This window comes from Centruroides vittatus, unplaced genomic scaffold (genome assembly GCF_030686945.1).
Source record: "Centruroides vittatus isolate TY-2023 unplaced genomic scaffold, ASM3068694v2 contig_863, whole genome shotgun sequence".
NCBI classification, from domain to species: domain Eukaryota; kingdom Metazoa; phylum Arthropoda; class Arachnida; order Scorpiones; family Buthidae; genus Centruroides; species Centruroides vittatus.
This window is the reverse complement of record NW_027122563.1, coordinates 619,742-640,968: the sequence shown is the minus strand read 5'-3', so window position 1 is coordinate 640,968 and position 21,227 is coordinate 619,742. Positions and strand designations below refer to the sequence as shown.

Here is a 21,227-nt window from a genome sequence, read left to right as displayed (position 1 = left end):
CCTCTGTACAGCATTAATCTATGCCTTTCTTCTAACTGGGTCTTTTTTCATTTGGAAAAAACTATCTCTATGGTATTACTGTAAGTATTACATCCTACCATGCTACAAATATTTTATTTCTTTATTCCAAAGGAAAAATTCACCAAATTTGTCATATTAGCTCAGTCGTAACTCAAAGTGTCGACAAAGGCCGCTATATCTGGTACTGTCCTCCAGAAAACTATAATATTGTCAATGTATCTCCTGTATAATAGGACAGTACCAGTCATAACTCTGTTGTTTGTAACTACAAGTTCACTGTTTTACCACAAGAGATCGCCATCAGTAGCACAAAACATATAGGCAAGGAGTCTATATGTTTTATGCTACTGATAAAATAAGATGTTTCTTTGCCAGTAGAAAGTCAATGACAACCAACTTTTAAAAATTATAAACTAAAGTACTATTTGGAAGAAAAAACACAATATATCGAAATAAGCATTATAATAGTGGACAACTATACCATGAACTGACTGCCAGAATGTTATACAACATAAATAAAGTTAATTTAATTATAAATTTGATAGTATCATAATTCATGTCTTGTTACAATTTGAGACAGTAAACCTGATCCATTAGAACAGGCCTGGCCAACCCAAATTGTTTCGCGGGTCACTCCGATCACGTGTAACATTTCGGTGGGCCACAATTTAGGCAAACATGCTTTTAAAAAAGTAAAACAAATACAAAGTGAGTAAGAATTTATTGTTATACCAAGAGTTCGTACTAGCACTTGCGCATTATAACAATGACACAGGCAAATTTTCATTTATTTAATTGTTTTGGTATACACACAACGGCAAACAAAAATTTTAATAAATATATAACTTCGTTTAGCAGGCCACACAATTTCACGGGATGGGCCACATGCGGCCTGCGTCAGATGAATAATATCTACCTGAACAAAATACCTTTTCTCAAGTCAGTTCAAATCAGATAAGAAGAGTGTCTAAGATTAACAGACTTTCTACAAAATTTTTAAGGAAAGATTGCTAATTAATATATGATGATTAAATATCTACACACTTAGCAGTTTACAATCTAGACCAGTGATTCTCAACCTTTTTTTTGTCATGGTACACTTTTAATAATTTAAAAATTTTCATTAATTAGTCAGTCAAATGCTGTAATGATTATACCAGATATGTTCTGGAAATACACATTTTGAAACCTAATTAGTGAAAATTTTATTATATTTTAAATATTCATTCAAAAGCTCATAATTGTATAAATTCAACAAATATCATCTGTTTATTACTATTCAAACGATTAATGAACTTAATTTGTAAAAATGAACAGATTGGGCTATGAAGTGTTTATTATCATCAATCTTAACTGTTACTAAACCTAGATATGCATTGAATTATAGGCATGGCATATGTATTTTTGAAAAGACAAGATTGTAATAAAAAATAGCTTGTGAAGAGAAAGTGATTGCCAAATAAAGCTAATAAAAATGAATTTTTCAATTTACAACTCTTCTACACATAATAAACAGTACATTCAGAGTAAAATATTTTATTATAATTTTAAAAATTAAAACAACTTAAAATATTTCTTTCTAAACTATGCCAAGAAATGGAGTATAAATATATAACTTCATGTATGCCAATACTTTTGATAAACAAATTTTTAATTCCTTGATATTATAAGGAGAATTGAGAATAAGATTGTTTTAATTTGATACTTAACTTTCATGAATAACGTTAGAAATTTTGTGATAATGTTTTATTAGTTTTAGATTGACATATTCTTTTAGTTTATTTTCTTACTTTATAGATTAAAAAAAGTAAATGTAATATTTATATATATTACTTGTTTTAAACATATCTATATCAGTATATTTCAAATTGACATTTGTTCCCCCATCAAGAAAATAAGCAGCTTAGATACATTTTACAACTACCAGCCAAAAGAACCATACAAAATATATACAGTACAGTAAAACTTGTGTAAACCAGACTCACATGGTACAGAATACTTTTTCTGGTTTGGCAGATTTCTGTTCTGAACAGGACTTTTTTAATGCAAAAAAAAAAAATTGCTGCATTCTGAAGAATTCTTCCTGTTTAGGAATGTTTGTTTTATTAAGGTTCTGGTTTGAACAGGTTTTACTGTATATAAAGTGCTTGTTAATTCAAACTAATTATTGTACAGGGTTATTCAGATTAGTTAAAAATTTGGATTAGTGAGGTTATACGAAAAGAAAAGATTGCTCAGGTAATCTGCAGACAAACACACATATTTAAAAAATTTTTATATTATATTTGATACATATGTAAAAATATACAATAATATTAGTTTTAAAAATTAGCCATGTTTTTAAAATACAATTTATGATTTATTTTTGTTTTTGACTGGAACATATAACAGAAAAAAACAAAATTGGTTTGGATTAGGAAGCATATGCTATATTTTGTTTCCTAAAAGCAAATGATAAGTTTTCCTTTATGCATAGAGAACATTAGATCTACTTTTTTGCATCAATCATTGACAAAGTTTTCCATATAAATGAATAATTTCATTAAGTATCCAGTACTTTTAATTATTGCTAATTCACAATTAAAATCAAACTAAGATTAACAGACTTTCTACAAAATTTTTTAGGAGCGATTGCTAATTAATATATGATGATTAAATATCTACACATCTTAGCAGTTTACAATCTAGACATTAACAAAATATCAAATTTATTTTGGATATGAATTATGTTGCAGACATATTCACTATTAAGATTCTTAGAACTGAGAGATGCATATTTCTTTAAACATTCCAATGAAAAAACAGTGTCAAATTAGAGGAAAACGTTTAATTCAAAATATTTTTACAATAATTTTGATTAACAATAGAAATGAAGATAATAATAATTTGAATAAGAATTATATAATATAAGAAGATTTTATTAATTAATGATTATAAAATAGTTATATTCTGCAAATTCTAGTATCGTATGTTATCAGAATTTAATTTTACAATCTTTGGTTATACTTAATTGGCAATGTTAGTCACAAAATTATACCCAGAAATACTATACAGTAGAGCATCGATTATCCGACCCTCGATCAACCGTCACATCGATTAACCGACCGCGTTCTAGTCGGCAAATTCAAATGTCCGCTAGTGATGTGGCACTACAATATTTGGCTGTCTTGGCTACTTTAATATTATTTTTGTTAATTTTTTGCATGTTTTAGCTGGCAACACTGGCTCGACCATGAAAGGGAGGCCAGTATTTAAACCATGTTTAATTTTTTATTTTGTCTTTATTTTGTGGAAAATAAAGAAATAATTTTTAACGATACAATAGCGACAATTATTATTTAAAAAAAAAAATTTGTTAGGCTTAATATCAATGAAAATTCAACGCGAAGTAGGTTAATAGCAATATACTAATATAGTATTTTTTCATACTTTTCGGTTATCCGTTTTTTCAGTTATCCAACCAACCCCAATTGAGTCGGATAATCGATGCTCTACTGTATATCTAATCCAGTAATAATACAGAATATATATATTTTGTAAAATTTATAATTGATCAAAGAATTGTAAAGCAACCTATACTTGAATTTGCATATATGTTTGTATTAGTTTTCTTCCTCCTGTAATTAAAAATATTTAAAACTGCATTAAGTTAATTTGTAACTTTTAAAATTGTATTAAGATGTTCTCTTCGAAATTGAATTATTAAAATATTAACATTACAAATTTTAGTAATGTTATAATAATATTTTCTTGCATTTAATTCACAGGTTATATGTGTTTAAAAGAAAATTTAAAAAACAAGGGTGTGGATTATGTAATAGGATGAGTTACACATCATTTTAAATTGCAACTATGAACTTATGCCTATAAAGCAATGGCTCTTCCATAGGTCAGGATACACAGTGGACAGATTATGCTTTTTTTTTTTTTTTTTTTTTTTAGCAATTTTCTGAGTTTTAAGTAATAATGGGTTTACATACCAGAAGATGGTAATTATAGTGAATATACTCAAATTATAAAATACATTTCTTTTGCTTATCAAAAATAGAAATTTACAATGCAAATTTTTCATTGAGAAATCTATAATTTATCACGAATTAATGATTGATTATTGAATATTAATATTTTATTGACATATGATAAAAACAAAATTAAAAAATTATTGTGTGATTATAATATACTATTTTTCATAATATTATCGATAATTATAAAAGTAATAAATGGCATAATATACTGACAAATACTTCTATTATATAATATTTATTATGAATGGTATTTGTGATTGTTATTTTTCCTCTATTTTCCAGAAATATGAAAACAAAATTTAAAAAATAATCTTAAAATTCCAATAAAATTAAATAAATTCAAATAAAATGTGATTTGAAAAGAGCATTATAAGTGAATATTAATAAAAAGAAAAAAAAAAGAAACTTGAATCTGTATAACTGCATAAACAAAGTGAAATTTTATTAAAATTTTCTTGTCAGTAAAGATAAGTAAATTTAAATGAATGTGGACTGAATAATTTTCAAGATATATCAAATGCAGATATAAACTAGATAAAAACAATGTTTCCAAATATTAAAATACCTGCTAAATTTATTCCAGACAAGTCAAGACAGAGCAAAACAAAAATCAATCACCAAAAATAGCTTCAACATCAAAAGAATCCTGGATTGCCAGGATTCCTGCTATCCCCCCTCAACCAAATGTATTCAGTTATAATGTTTTTGTAAAGATCATAAATGGAATCATTCTAAAAGATTCATTTTTTGGTACTAATTACAATTATTTGATTAAATTTAATCAGATTATTATAGTTAAATATTGTTCATTTTAAATTGCTAAAATAGTTTTTATTTTCGTACGAATTGCTATCACAGTCTACCACAATAGAGTAAAACATCATAAATCATTAAGAATAAACAAACAATTTAGAATTCAGAATCCAATAATTCATTATTGAAGAAAAAATTATCATTATAACAAACCAAGTAATTGGCAAATAATTTGACTATTCTGAACGTTACTTCCAATTTAGAAGTGAACTTTTTTATTCAAAATGACAAAAAATTCAAATAACTAAAATAATATTCCTAATTTAGAGAATAAATATCATCAGAATAGATGTATTCTTAGTTTTTAAATAACTCATACATTTATCAGTTAAGAAATGTCAAAATATACTGCTTTTCCTTCAATAATAAAAAATATTAAAAAGAAAAACTACCATATTTGCATTTAAATTCAAAAACTAAAAAAACTTTTCATTACAATAACCATATTAAAAACCTCAAGTTCAAACATCTCTAAGAATAAATGAACATAGGAGAGATATATAAACACATCTATTAGGCTACATTAAATTGTTAAGAACCTAATATCATCTTGAAAACATATTTGTTGAATTGCATAATTAATTGTGAATCTAAATTTAGAATCAGAATTGTTTCAACAAATATTCAAATTACAATTCTTAGAAAGCTTTGCATTTAGTTATAGAGCTAATATTTTGTACTGCCATTGATTGCAAGCAAATTAATAAATATGTATTGATGATTTTATCACATACTGTATTTCCTGTAATAAAATCACCCATGTAAATATTCTTCTTGTAATAATTACCCATTTAACTTGTGTATTGTGGGATAAACTGCACTAGTTGGCCTAAATACTGGCATATTATTAGTGTACAGTATTATCAAATAATCAACTATTGATATAAATATTTTCCAATATTGAAGTTGGAAAAATTAATATTCGCTAACATCATTATTGACGTTCAACATTACTGATATTGGAAATTATTGAAATTTATGAAGTTAATTATAGCAAATCAGGTAATTCAAGTACTTCATTCAAATTATTTTTTGTATATTTGTCATGATATTCTAATTTAACTAGTTTTATGTCTTATTTGGAATCATGTTTTTTCCTTTCTTATGTCAATATATTTATTTTTTCACTCCAATAATCACCCATTAAAAAAATAAAATTGACTGGTGGACAATTATTACAGGAAATACAGTATACTAAAAAAAACAAAAAACAAACACAGTCAAAAAGAATGTAGCTGTAAAGTACTATGTCAGTCATTTGCAGATAACTGCCGTATAGTACTAATAGCTCTCAAAATGATTTAATAAAAAACTTAGTCAACATTGTTTTCTAGATCATTTATTTATTATCATAGCTCCTGAACACAATATATCATTGACGTAAAATTTCAAAACTTTATAATTATTTTGAAATGCACAAGATATTATATGAAGAATTAGCTGTTTATTACAAGTTATGTTAGTTAATAATTAAAATAGTCTTCAGGTTGTTGTTACTATGAGTGAAAGTTATAAACTAAAAATAAAACTCATTAAGCTGGAAAGAATATCAAATATTAACCTTTATTCAGAAGACTATTATTTATTGAAAAAAAAAAAAACACTTTGGAGCTTTAAATTCCATCGCTAGTTCAAATTATAAGAATTTCTTTATAAAATGAAAAATAGAATTTTTAAATCTTTAAGAATTCTATTTTTGAACTGGCAAAGAAATTCTAATAATAATTTAAGCTGAAGATTTAGTCCAAGTTGCAAATATTTTTCTTTTGTTGAACAATATGGTTTCTTTTGTAAAATGAATTGTGACGAGAGATTATGAAATTTACAATGTTTGTTAAATACATTCTTATATAAAAATTGTGTCATATTATCATTTCATGAAAAATATAACATAATAATAATTGAAATCAATAACAAATTACTAATTTATAAATTTGAATTACTAATAAGATATTTACAGATTTCATACATATTATACAAAAATTCCAGCAAGAGATCAAAAGCTTACCAACAACAGTAAGTATAGCATAAAGGCAGATTTTTGTGTGTTAATCAGTTTTCATTTCAAATAAAACAACTTTTTTGGGGGGTTTGTATATCCCTATCTTTCAGTTTTATCTTTAACAGGACAATTTGTCAGGTCATTTAGCATTATGGTCAAAGAAACTAATAAGCTGTCAATAATGCCATTTGCAAACAGATAAAGAAAATTTTCTTCAAGAAACAATATAAATAGAAAGTGATGACATAAAATAACATTCAAATAACCAGTATTTGATTAGCTACAGGAAAACACACATTAATCAAGTTAATGTAAATATCAATTACATTTAATTATTATATCTGTGCAATTGCCATTTTGACGGTTTACAAAATTAAAACAAACTGAATTTTGATTTAAATGATTCTATATTAACAAATATTTATGCAAACATAGTTGATTTATATGCTGTTGCAAGCAGGAATAATGCTAAGAAATTAAACTGCTTATACACATAATGAAACCAACAGATGACAAAAGATCATATATTAAATGAAAACTCAAAACAAAATTTACTGATGAGTGGATTGATCATTTCAAATGATATTTTCATATCAAATGCAGTATATATTTCATAAAATAATTTAAATGATTTAATGAAATAATTATATGTATGTAAAATGACAAAATCATTGTAGATAATTTCATAATATTCTTATTCGCAATAAGTTAATTATTTTTCTAATTGTATTTACCATTTAATAATAAATAGAGAAAGCAGCACTTTTCAATATAGCTCCATAAGATCAGACTATTAATAATGGAAGAAAATTCAATTTAATATTTTAAATAACAAATTTTCAGAAAAAGTATAAGACCTAATTTATATTTTTTAACATACATGTTGAGATATGTATAAAAAAAAACAATGAAATACTGATGAAGATGAACAATTGAAATATATTTTGTTTTTAAATTAAAATTATATACAAATGGCAATAAAGTTTTATAAATATACTTTTTAAAAGCTTTTTAATCATCTATGTTATAAGACATCTGTAGTAAATCATACTAACACACATATATATGTGTTAATGACAAACATTTCAAAATGACGTAATATTTTGGTCTAGTTAAAGCTAGTATTTTTTAGAAATTTTATTTCAGATGTAATGAATATAAATATTTTGTCTTTAGACAATACAAACGTGCAGCCCGACGAATACAATTCGATATCGGCGACAAATTTTGCAGATACTAAAATTCATTATATTTGTTTAAAAAAACTTTAAGATTTTTTTAACAAATGCATTTATTTTACAAAATCATTGGCTTCTCTTTCTATAAAATTTCCATAAAATATTTTATCATTTTGTCACAGAATATTTTATGTTATTGCATAAACGTTCCAATATTGAAAAGAAATCGTTCGACATAAATGATTTTCTTCCATATGGAACAAAATTACTTTTGTTAATTTTGTTAAATAATTAAAATATTTTCTAATATTATGTACTTCCCTTAATATAAATAATAAAAGGTAGTCGTTATATTTATAAGTTAACAGAAATATAATAAATTAAAGAAGCAATAACTGTACACTCCTACGTTAAATTTATAAAAATTATCACTCAATCATTCGATAATAGAATAACGATTACTTTCTGTAATATATTTTTTTTCACTTATATACAAATAAAATAGAACTTAAATGTATAATTTTAAAAGTATATAAGTAATTTTTAAAGGAGTAGCAATAACATTTATAAAGCATTGAAAATATACAAATGTACAGTAGAGTACAACCAAATTGTTCAATTTTCTGAGTGAAGAAATTTAGTATTCATCTATTTTAATATCTGTACAAAACCATATTGGGAAATAAATGCTTTTTTATTAATTATAGTTGATAATTGAATGTATATAAAATGATATGTTGTTGCTTAACATCAGTTATTTTAGAACATTAACCAGATGCTTTTAAAGCAGTTTATCATCAGCTGAATGAATTAATTCAGTCAAATGAATTCTAATTAATGCATTTTGTATAGTGTAACTTGATCAAAGATGTTGTGTAGATACAAAGGAAAATAAACTTACACGTAATAATCAATCTACGAATAAAGATTAATTTAACAACGGTGTTATATATTAGTACCTGGCTTGGTTTCGTTCGTCCAATTCGTGTTGTCTTTCACGGAAGATGGTCTATCACCTCCACCAAATGGATTCAACTCTTGTTGTTCACACATTGCAAAATGCTGTGGACGACGTAAATCGGGTCTCTCTTTAACTCCACGTCCTCTTGTTTGACTTATTTCGTTTGCTTTCGAATCCATGATGTGGATTTGGTTTATTATACCGTAGAAATTTGCAAATATACCAAGTAAATATCCAAAATACTTGAATGTTAATAGCCTTGTACCGAAACAGAAACCGATCGGAAGTTGTTCGACTGCGGGATTAATAAATTTTTATTCCTTAAAATGAGAAGTAAAATAATTTCGGACGTATCGAATGCCGATTAGCCAGAACCAAACATTTTATGACGTTTACGTTTACACTTACGGATGATATCTTTATTTATTAACAAACGCAGAATTTTTAACCAATGGGAAGAAAGCGTCGTGTCAACGAACTGGGAATGGTATTTTTTATTTTTATTTTTATTTTTATTTTCGTTATTATTTAGAAAACTTTGCGTGCCACATTGGTTTAAGGAACAAATATTACATTATTGTTATATATAAAATACACCTGATAATAATGTTATGGTTAACGACAATATGGCTGCTACTGTATTAATTAATCATCCATAACTCTTAATTCGCGTTATCACTTGTCGAAATCTTATATAAAACAATTTATTATTTAAAAGATGAACGATATGACTTCACATAAACTTCAAAACTTGGAAATTATATTGTGCTCCTCCATGAAAATTCAATTCGTTGTAATTTGATGAAATTATAATTCATTGTGATTTCATTAAATTAAATGAATTGAATTTTCAATGAAATTCCGTAAGAACTTTATTAATTCAAGTTGGTTAATGTGTACCTAGGTAGTCCAAGATGGCGGCTCGTCTCCGATTCCAGCAATCAGAAGACAAGGAACAGTGGAGACGCACGTTCTAACCTAACCTAACCTAACCTATTTAATAAATTACCATAATTATTAGAATAGGTTAGGTTGGGTTAGAACGTAGAATCGGAGACGAGCCGCCATCTTGGACTACCTAGGTACGCATTAACCTTAAAGTTATAATTTAGTATTAATATTGTCTTCGTACAAATTAAGAATTAAGGCCCGGATTCGCGAAGTGTCGTTGGTCTGTGAAAGACGATCCCCGATGTTCTCGTCCTCTAGACGTGTAGGCTGATGTTTGTACCGTTTCAGGCATCTGGCCTTCCCCAGACACAGTATATTTACAAACATAGAGAGACTGGAGGAGATAGGCATTCGGCTTTTGAGTACTCTTTCCTCTGTCAGGCAGAACTTTCAAACTGAACATTAATTTGTTCTATTTTCTCGAGTTTATTTATAACTAATTATACAATATCTTAAAACCGAAAATTTTATGAAAATCATCAAAAAATTACAATTAAATATAAGATTTTCAAGAGATTACACTATAAGAAACATACTATAGATGAATAAGTAGGATTCCATGTCAAAAAACGCCATCCTTAAGAGAAAAGAATTAGCGGTCTGTAAAGATGGTTAATTATGTCAGATAGTTACTAGCCGATATCTTCCATTATAGTTACTGGAAAAATGAATTTCGTTAGTGAGATTTTTTTTTTACTCTCCCGTCTTGCGGGCAGTAAGAGGGCCTTTTTATTACCCCCATTATGGGTTCGGCCAGGTCCATTTCCTGGGGTTTTTCTACCAGACTGGATTCGACACCTTAACAATCCGGCCATTCGGCCTTCAACAGATGCTATTCTTGCTTCTGGCCATCTTAATAGATTTTTTCAAAATTGAAAAAATTCAGAATGGGCATTTATTTCCATTGATGACTGAAATGAGTATGTTGACAAAAGAAAAATGTCAATTCTTCGTAACAAATTTTTAAGTAATTTTTTTTATTCCCGAGTCTTTCTTGCTTTACGTATTTATTTGGCATTTTTCCATAGTTTTGTTTTTTTTTTTTAAACAAAAATTTATCGGAAAACAGAGATTGCAGTTTTACAAAGAAATAAATGTGATGTGAAATATTATCATATTTAGACAGTATAACTTTCACGCCATAACTGCATATTACCCGAAAAACTCAACTATCGGTTAACGTTAATTGATGTCTTGACTATTAATTAAATAAATCTATGTGTGAGTAACGGATGTCCTGCTGTTGTCGTAAGGAAGAAAATACCTCCAAAAGAGCCTAGTGGACATTGGCAGGGATCAGTCGTTAAAAACGAATTAACAAAACGTATCCCAAGACAAAAACACAAAAGTAACTTTCCTTGATAAATTTGATGTAGATTTTGAAAAAAAATCATCAAAAGTAATTAGTTTTCCAGTGGCGTCGCGTACGTTTTGTAAAGAAACGTACCTTTCCACATCTTCGCCTATGGAAGAAGAAATTACATAAATCACATGGAAACAAATCAAAATTTAGGCTTCCATAAACCATACAACAAATTTAAACTAAATTCCTCGCATCGTTCTGATATTAAAAAGTGATATTTTTGTAACACTTTCAACCCATGGATATCTCGAAAACAGCCTTTTATGGCACTAGCTTTTCTTCCTAATTACACTCACTTTTTGATGTTCTATCACCTCCCGCAGTTTGATCAGTCTTGGAATCATTCATTTTTCTTGAAATAATGAACTGATAAAAAAAAAAAAAAAAAAACTAGTGCCATAGCGTGTTAAAGCTTGTGATGAAGACAAGATGTTCATCTTGATTACACCAAATAATAATTTCCTAATGAGTTTTTAGCATTTTTCTTTCTTTTATCAATGAACTTCGCAGATATCCACAGATTCACGCGTGCACCGTGTCAAACTTCAAACTCTCATAATTTCTGATAAGTGCATCTTTCGGAAAAAACGTTTAGATGAAATCCTTTTGTTTTTGATGTAGAATCATAATATGCAATTAAAATGGGGGTTTCCATTTATAAAAATAAAATTGGCCTCCATTTTATCGAGTGTGGCACCATCTTGTGGGAAATCCAATTCTACTTTTGGTACTGGAACTGTTGGAAGTGATCCGAGTGAGGAACTGTTCCGTCGGAACCATTATACTCGACTCACAAGTACCACTTTTCTGCGTTTATTTTGTAGTTTTGCTGCAGTCAGATGTGGCCTTTTTTTTTTTTTTTTTTTTTTTTAACTCTTTCCGCCCTGTGGGCACTAAGAGGACCTCTTTTAGTAGGCCCATTATGGGTTCGGCCAGGCCCACAATGGGGCGACCGGGTGGTGAGGGACGGGGCCCGACATATCCGAACGGACCACCCCCCGAAAAATTCCTGGGGATTATTCGACCCGTTCGGATTCGATCCCGGGTCCCCCAGAGCGGTAGGCTGCCACCTTTACCGCTCGGCCATCCGGCCGTCTGGTCAGATGTGGCAGGAAACGACCACTCGTGACCACAGTTTAGTGGTTCGCATGTGATCCGTATCGACGGCAGAGAACCGCACCACAAAAATTTAATACCAAAATAAATTTCGAAGAAGCAGCACTGTTATGTCTTTTATTACGTAGAAACAGAAGTTTTGGGTTCATCTGATTATAGAATATAAAGAATACAAAAACGAAGACCGGTTTCATTTACTTTGTCATCGGTTGAGAAAGTACGAATTACGAAGATATTTTTAATGGTATCTAATTTTATTCCATTAGCAAATAACGTGGATTACCGAGTGGGCAGATCATCGAGTACAGTTTGAGATAAATTTGCTAATTATTTTCTAACTACTGAAGGCGAAATATAATGGCAGTATAACAAGTGCTAAGATGCTGTGTCTAATTGTTGAATAAATTGTACTCTCCAGTGGCGAATTCAGGATTTAATCTTGGGGAGCAGAGTTAAACGTAGAAATTTATTGAATTCGCATTAAAAAGTAGAACTTTTTAATGCGAATTCAATAAATTTTTCACCTTATGTGACCGCTAATTCATAACTAGTATAGAAATACTGCATAAGATACAACGTAATATAAATAAAACAAAGAAATGTTAATTAGAAAAAAATATTTTGGAAAAACTTTTTAGTATTTCTTTCTTTTTTCTTCGGAAGGTGTCTTCCTTTTGGCTCTCACCTGGGTATGCCACTGGTACTTAAAACACTCATTTTTCTCTTTTTTATTCTTCCTTTCGAAATTTTTATAAAATTTGAGAAAACTCCTTTTTTTTCTATTCGGTTGCTTATAAGTAGCACTTATATAGTCCCAGAGACACGATAAATTTTTAATTTTTGCTATAAACAACACTGTGTCGAAAGCAGGGTCGACGCAAGTAAGTGTGCAGGTTGTTCACTGCACAAGGGCACCAGTTAAAGAAAGGCGCCATTAAACGAGCAATTATTTATTATGAAATCGCCACATTTCCGGGCTGAAATTTTTTATTCATATTTTTAATTGATTTAATTTAAAATATATGCTCTTCTTGAATTGTCTTGTCCCTGTACATTATACTTTTCCGTTAGCAATAGAGTGGTGTCGGTCATCTATCTAACACTTTTCGGGGAAAAGTTTTGAATTGAAATAACTTTCGGTTTGTATCTAAGTTCCTATATAGTTAATCGGGGTTTCCTGCCCCTACGGTTTCCATATCCGGTCTCGTCTTACATCTACCTAACTTCATTCTCGAGATTAAGGACGGACGACAGTGAGAATTTAGAATTTATAGGTTTAAATTTTTTTTAAATTGCAGTCCAATAATGAAGTTCATTATTGGGCTGCAATTTGAAAAAAAAAACAATTAATGAACGTCGTGGTAACTGCTGGTCATAAAAAATTAGAGAATTGAGGCAATTAGACTTTTTAAAACTCTTTCTGCCCGTGGGCATTAAGGGGGTCTCTTTTAGGAAGCCCATGAGTTCGACCTGGCCCACGATAAGGCAGCCTGGTGGTAGGGACGGAGACCGATATATCCGGTCGGACCACCCCCGAAAAATTCCTGTGGATTTTTCGACCATCAGGATTCGATCAAGAAATCGCAGACTAAAGAAATGTATTCCGTTTTACGAGACATTTCAAACGATTCAAATAAAGATACGAACATTAGACTCAGGGCAACGCATTCATTTAAATTAATTTGTTCCATTATTATTTGGCATGATGTTTTAAGTAAAATTAATGTTGTCAGCAAAATGTTTCAAAGTTTCGATTTTAACTTAGGCGACGCTCTTGAAAATTTATTTTATTTTATTTATTTATTTATTTTTCAAATCACATTAGAAAAGTCTTGCGACAATAGATTTCCTCCTTCCTAGTTAACATTTAAACCTCAAATAAAATACATAACAATAACAAAAACAATGACTGACGAATAAATTAAAATACAATTAAAAAGAATATAGTATAAAATACCAAAAAATGGGTTAAGAATTATATAATACTAGCAGATGGAGCCCGGCAAAAAATAACAGCAGCAAAGATTAAGATTATTTCGTACTGTACCTCTAACCCATCTACTATATTATATTATAGTATTTGATTTATATTTATAAAGATTATCTTACGTAAGTGTTTATCACTCCGAATGTCCAATCTAACACATTTTAAAATTCTCTAAATTGTGTACAGTAGAAGAATAAAGAATTTTTAAATTGTCTTAGATTGATCATTTGGTGTATAAACACTTACATAAGATAACCTTTATAGTTATATAGCCGATCTTACCCGTTTTCGCCGGGTGCAAGAATTGTTTCCCCTCTTCCAAGACTAATTAGAGAATTTTCAGATGGATCAAAAATATGTTTGATTTCCCGCAAAAATGCGTCTAAAATAGTACAGTAGAAGCAGAGTTCTTCAGGGTAATCCTTAACCCTTTTCCTCTCCCACGCAGAGGAAATTTCCAAAAATCCCTTCTCAGTGTGCACTCTCGTGGCTACCGTGTACGAAATTTCAACTTTCAACTCCTAACCGTTTGGGCTCTGCGCTTATCATCATCATCATCATCAATCCATCTTGACTATAAGATTCGTTTACATGCTTTCTTGGAACGACAATAATAGGGGTTAAAAAACTAATAGACGATTTAAATGAATTTAGAACTTAAAGAACCATTTGAATCCGCAATAAGTAGCGTGATTCAAATCACAGAAGACAACAATGTCGAACCAACGTTTCCTGAAAGACAAAGAAAAAAGAAACGCACAATTATTTATTGTGACATCGTCACAATGCTGAGTTGCAATTTTTAATTTATTTTATATGCTCTCCATCTCAAATTAGTAGTAGCTTGCCCCTGTACATCATACTTTTCCTTTAACGATAGAGTCGTGCCGGTTACTAACGAGGGATCGGAATGACGTTGAGGTCACCGATTTTGGCCAAACTCGACTGACATGTGCTAAGCAATAAGATGCAACACTCAAAATGAAGAGAGAAAAGTGAAGTTACTTAAAAACCTTTAGAATTTCTTTTATTTGCATAGGGACAGAGCATATTGACTCGGCATCAATGTGATTTTTTTTTTATAAACTATAATTTTCACTTTATTTCTGGTATTTTTAAATTTATTATATTTATTTCAAAAATTATTTTCGAATATTCATATACATATGAGAATCATACGTAATATTTACTGTATTTATAATTTACTTGGAAAGACGGTAAGATATAAACAAAATTATCGTTATCTAAGACCAAATTTGTTAATAAAAAGACATTTTTATTAACATTATTCATTCTGTTCGCTCTTTGGGAGCACAACTTTGTGGATGGTAATTTATTGTCATAGAATCACGTGCGCATTGTAAAAATGCAGCATTTTTATATGATTTACACGTCACTGGAAAAACAAACTTGATTAACGTTTAACACTCCTCTGTCATCAACTAATTTGGAGATGAATCACGCATACCGTATCACACTTGAAAATGTCGGAGCGCCTTAATGTTTTCTCTTACAGCCTTTGCAACTTCCGAAATTTTTATCGAATTTGTTCTTAATCATTCATTGTCACTCATGGGTTTAACACTAATTTAAATGACATTTTTATGGAAATATGTAAGGATAAGAATTTATTTTTATTGGTTTTACTTCTTATTTTCTTCACATTAATTTAATGTTATGTAATGAGTATTTAAGTCTTTTCCCCTAATCTCATGCTGATAGTTCGTCCAGTTGTCTGGCCCATCCACATTGAATTTCCTCTAATCACTTCTTATAACTTGTTGCCATGAGTCCACGTCATGTGATATTTTTAGCCTTAGTCAAAGGCTTGTCTCTGTGGCAATTATTTAGAGGCAGAATTTGTTTTGTTTTCTTATTTTGTAGATGTTAGATAATTTCATAACTCTGTATACTGTTAATTTTGACACATTTATGGCTAGATGAAATGCAATTTGCCTCAGACTCATTGTATAATTTCTTGAAAATTACTATTTTTGATGGGAATTTCGTACAAGTCTTCCATATGACTATTCCATATTCTCCACTAGAATTGATGTAATTTGACATAATATGAGAACAATTTTCACCTTCCCATGATGAAAATTCCATGTATTCCAGAATTATATTTTGTAGAATTTCACCCGTAATATACTACTGTCTTGTATTTTATACTATCCTGTGAGCTACTTTGTATATTAATTGTAATTTAACTGCTGAAAGCAGAGATGTCTCACTTATTATGGGACAAGTATATCCTATACAACACTGTTAAGAATTCTTTTATATTTAAACAATTTACAACATTGTTATATCATTCATTTTGTTTTACTCTTTCTGCCCTGTGAATACAGAGCATTTTTCTGTGCCTACTATGGAGATGAGGAATGAAGCCAGTCCATAAAACTTTCTAAGGCTGCCTCTAGAAATGCCTTAACCAACTCAGTCATCTGGCCATCATTAAAATTAATAAATGTAATAAGATTTTATTCTCTGAAACCTTGATCTCCTACGTGATAAAACCGGATCTTGTAATAACATTTTAAGAAAAATGCTGTCGTTTTCACATAAATTAGTTATCTGCCATTATGTTGCACGTAACACAGTGCCAGATATATCTTATCGGCATGAATGAAAAAATTAATCTCATAATAATAATTTTCAATTTTTTAAAAATATTTATTTATTTCAAATTACAAACACAGAAAACCAAATAAGTAATCACGGTATATACAAAATAATATATAGTAATTTTTAATTTAATAAATATTCAAAAATTATTAACAATATTCAATTAAAATTGCTACATAAACAGTTTTATAAGAATGCAATATTTAAAAAACAGAAAAATTCATAGTATCTGAATGTAAATTACTTTTTTCCTTATAATGCTAAAACACATTATGGATTTAAACAAACAATTGGAAATTTTTGTAATCACAAAAAAATATTTGCATCAATACAAATGTTTACTTGGAAAAAAAATTAAAATAATGATAATGGTTTGAAACATTAAACATGATAAATGACAAAATTTTAGAATGTAAATTTATATTTGTTTGGAATGATAATGAAATTTCCAATTAGTTCTCAGTCTCTTACTCTTAAATGCCAAATACTAGTTCTTCTTATACCAATAGTCGGCCTGGCAATAAAAGAAAATAAATGTCTATTAATTTCTATGTTTGGAAGATTACTCCTCAGAGTTTGAAGTGCCATTTCGGTCAAAATTCCAAAACAATCAAATTGTTGAAGAGTTGAAATATTGCTTAGCGATCTGATACAAATAAATAAATATATGATTTAAACTTAATATTTTAAAATTTAATAATGTTATAGTAGATATTACTTACAAATAACTAATTGAAGGAATATTATAGCATCTACTCAAATGTAGATGTTGAAGTTTCGGAAGACCATTAATAATGGAATCGATAGTTAAACCCGTTAATAGTGTTGCATCACTCAAATCCAAATCTATAATATCAGGGCAATTTTCAACCAAACTTGAAACATCTATTAAAATATATATATATAAAATATGAGTGAAAAAATAATCAGTATATGATAAAATAATAATATAATTAAGAATTTATGCATAATATTTCATATTAAATTTGGAACTGTTCTATTTTACTTTAGCTAAGCATAAATAACTATGGTGTATTTTGAACAATAATTCAAATATGTCAATCACTCAAACAATACACCAGAATAAACGTTAAAAAAATAAAATAGGAAAGAATTTTAGTTTTACAATGCTGATGTGTATCTACACATCAAATCATATAAGGAAGAAAACTTGAACTATTTTTCTTATAATGTTAGTATGAAGTAAGAATTAAATAGCAAAATAGAAACTGAAGCATGCCTATAACAATAAACCAAATTTTTTTAATCAGCAAATAAATGATCAAAAGATTTAATACTGAAACAGTTTTAAATAACATAATTAAGAAGTGGAGTTTATTTGAAGCACAAATAGTTTCAGATTATGTCAAGATGGAAAAAGAACACTATTAAACATTTGAAATGTTCAATTCTATGTAAAGGAAAACTTGATAGACTTGACAGTCATGAATTTTCTATGAAAAAATTTGATTAGGAAATTAGGAATTAATTTTTTTTATATTAATACTAGATATTATAAGGGAATTTTTCATTCAGGCCAAAAATATTATTAGATTTATTTCATCTCATCTAAACAAACTTTTCTGCCAAAAATAAAGGTGTCTTTAAAGCTTTTCAACCATGTATAACTGATTTAATATGTCCTCTTTTAATATCTGTTTCAGTAAGTTAGTAAAGACGTATGTGATATTAATAGTAAAAAATTAAAAATTCTGGATTTGTTGCTTTTTTGGCCAGTGCAATGCTTGAAGGAATTTTCTTCATTTTTTGCTGAAAAACTGGATTTAGATAACTCTCATTTACTATAAAACCCATTTCTAAATTGATTTTTAAACAATTAATTTTAAATCAACTTACTAAATACCAATATGTTAAATTTAATTGATATATACTTTAAAAGTAATGATGGAAAACATCTCTCATACAGTTATAATGAGAATTTTTTTAAAATAGAGAAATTTATATTTTTTCTAAAGATACAAATGGTATCTTTAGAGAATATATAAAAGCAGATTCTAGTACCTGATAAACAAATGTTTTCAGCCATCTCAAATGGCTGTCATAAATAATTACTGCTGTATTATTAATTTTATCTTAAATTATTTGTTTATTTTATAATATAGAGTTTCCATTATCTTTCTTGTAGACATGTGGTCTTCAAAAACTGTAGTAGCATATGATATGTAAAAGAATTACTAAAAGTCAACAATAAGAAATATCAAATAATGAAATCACTCTTAAATAATTTTATTTAAACATTAAGTTAAAAAAAATGTATTATTATTTATTGAGATAAGACTAGCAATATTAGATTAAGAAGCAAAGCCCATCAGATAATACCAGAAGTTTGAAATGTAAAAATCTTTTAATAATAATTAATAATATTGCTAGAAGAATACTGAGCATTACTGACAAGTATTAATAAAACTAAAATGATTTTGTCATGTATGTCTCATTATTTTTCATTCAAATTCTAAATGCTAAGATTAAAAAAAAAAAATAAAATAAAGGGAGAGAGAAAGAGATACTTAAATATCAATGTGTAAATAACTTTTAGCTCAGATAAAAGCTTGAGAATATCATGTTCAAAGCCATATTTATATTTAAAAAAATCTAATCATCATAATTACTGTTCCTTTGTAAAAAGAGTAATTTTTTCAATAAATATATTTTATTAAATTTAACAAAAAGTGTTTTTTCATTAAATTAAATAAATATTTTCAAGCTAAATAAATAAATAAATATATATATTTAATAATAATAATAATAATGTTTAAAACTTTTCTAAAATTATTTTTTTCCTTAAAAAGTACAGTTTGATTCAAAAATGGATAGAATATATACACCAATTCATTTTATTTTTATAATTTTAGCAAACCTCTTGATTACTTTGTTTACATTATTGTTTGAAAAATAATATTTATGATTCTTTTATTAATTTATTATAATTTATAAGAAATTACATACGTTCATCCGTTAGTGTGTTTCGACATCCACTAAGATTAAAATGCTTAAGAGAAGGACGGACATTCTGTACTATAGAATGCAAGCATTCTGATGACAAATTCGTCCATGACAGATTCCATGATTCCAATCTAAATTAGTAAATATATTTTTAAAAAACTTTTTAATTTGTAATATTTAAAAGCCTTTTTTTTCAATATATGCAAACATTACATGAAATCTTTAGCTGTACTCACATTATTTTTGTCCATTATTTTCACAATTAAATACAAATATTTGAATACTTATCACAATATCTTTATATTCAAAATATTGTATCTTTATAAAGTATCATACAGTGCAGTAAAGATCTGCAGTTAATGTTAAAGTGCCAACTTTGATCCTTAATATCTCTATGACCAATGAACTGATTTGGACAAAATTTAAAAGTGCATGTCTTTGATGAGTACTATGGACATCCTAAATTTTAAATAAACTCATTGGATCATTTTGGAACAATTTTGAACAGAACTACAAATTAATTATTCTAATCTTTACACAAGAAATTTATAACTTCTTAAATAAAGCATAGTTACAATTGTTTTAAAAAATTATTGAATTTAACATTCTATAATATTGCTTGTGTAGTTCTGATATCACTTTAAATAAAAGTATTTGGCTTTATTACTAATTAAAAATACTACTAATTCACAGAGAAGCTTGCCAGGGGATTGCCCATTGAAACACTCCTTTTCTGGCTATAAGTATTACCATCAAGTTGAAAAATAACATGAGAAACAAACTAGGCGAGCAATTCCAAAATGTCTCTGCAGTGTTTGTCAGGAGAGCTGATAGTGCTTAAGAGAATGTTCCCAAATGCATGATTCTATCTTAACAGATATGATGTTCTTTTAAAATGACCAAAAACATTTGCATCAATTAAACATACTTCCCCTGCTGTCAAAAGGATTTCATGGTGTTCATTTTCTTCTTGCTTCTCTCATTTTGTCTTGATTCTTTTTGTCAGTGAATAATCTAATCAACACTATTTTATTAATCAACATATTATTCTGTTTAGAATCATTGATTGACAGGTAAATATGTATTTTGTATCATTTTAATATTAACCCAGCCACATTTCCATGTTTCCCAATTATGCTGGAATAATATACAAATTTTGGCCATAATAAATAATAGATAAACCAATCCTTATTTATAAGATTTTGAATTATGAGAAGT

The 21,227-nt window shown here is 28.0% G+C and overlaps 2 protein-coding genes across 3 annotated transcripts in view; both read right to left on the bottom strand.

The window, feature by feature from the left end:
• The window catches only part of Paip1 (Poly(A) binding protein interacting protein 1), a 53,625-nt gene extending 44,203 nt beyond the window's left edge, over positions 1-9,422 (bottom strand). The window contains exon 1 of one of the 2 annotated variants that reach the window (XM_067279313.1): positions 8,999-9,422. In XM_067279313.1, the coding sequence (XP_067135414.1) occupies positions 8,999-9,179 (181 nt within the window). In that variant the 5' untranslated portion in view covers positions 9,180-9,422. The remainder of the gene's footprint in view (positions 1-8,998) is intronic. The other variant, XM_067279312.1, reaches the window with a different exon arrangement.
• A 7,826-nt stretch (positions 9,423-17,248) lies between these two features.
• The window catches only part of Skp2 (S-phase kinase-associated protein 2), a 30,624-nt gene continuing 26,645 nt past the window's right edge, over positions 17,249-21,227 (bottom strand). Inside the window, exons 9-11 of the mRNA XM_067279341.1 lie at positions 20,013-20,140; positions 17,768-17,930; positions 17,249-17,691 (exon numbers count right to left, since the gene is read on the bottom strand). Of these exons, the coding sequence (XP_067135442.1) occupies positions 17,505-17,691; positions 17,768-17,930; positions 20,013-20,140 (478 nt within the window). The 3' untranslated portion in view covers positions 17,249-17,504. The remainder of the gene's footprint in view (positions 17,692-17,767; positions 17,931-20,012; positions 20,141-21,227) is intronic.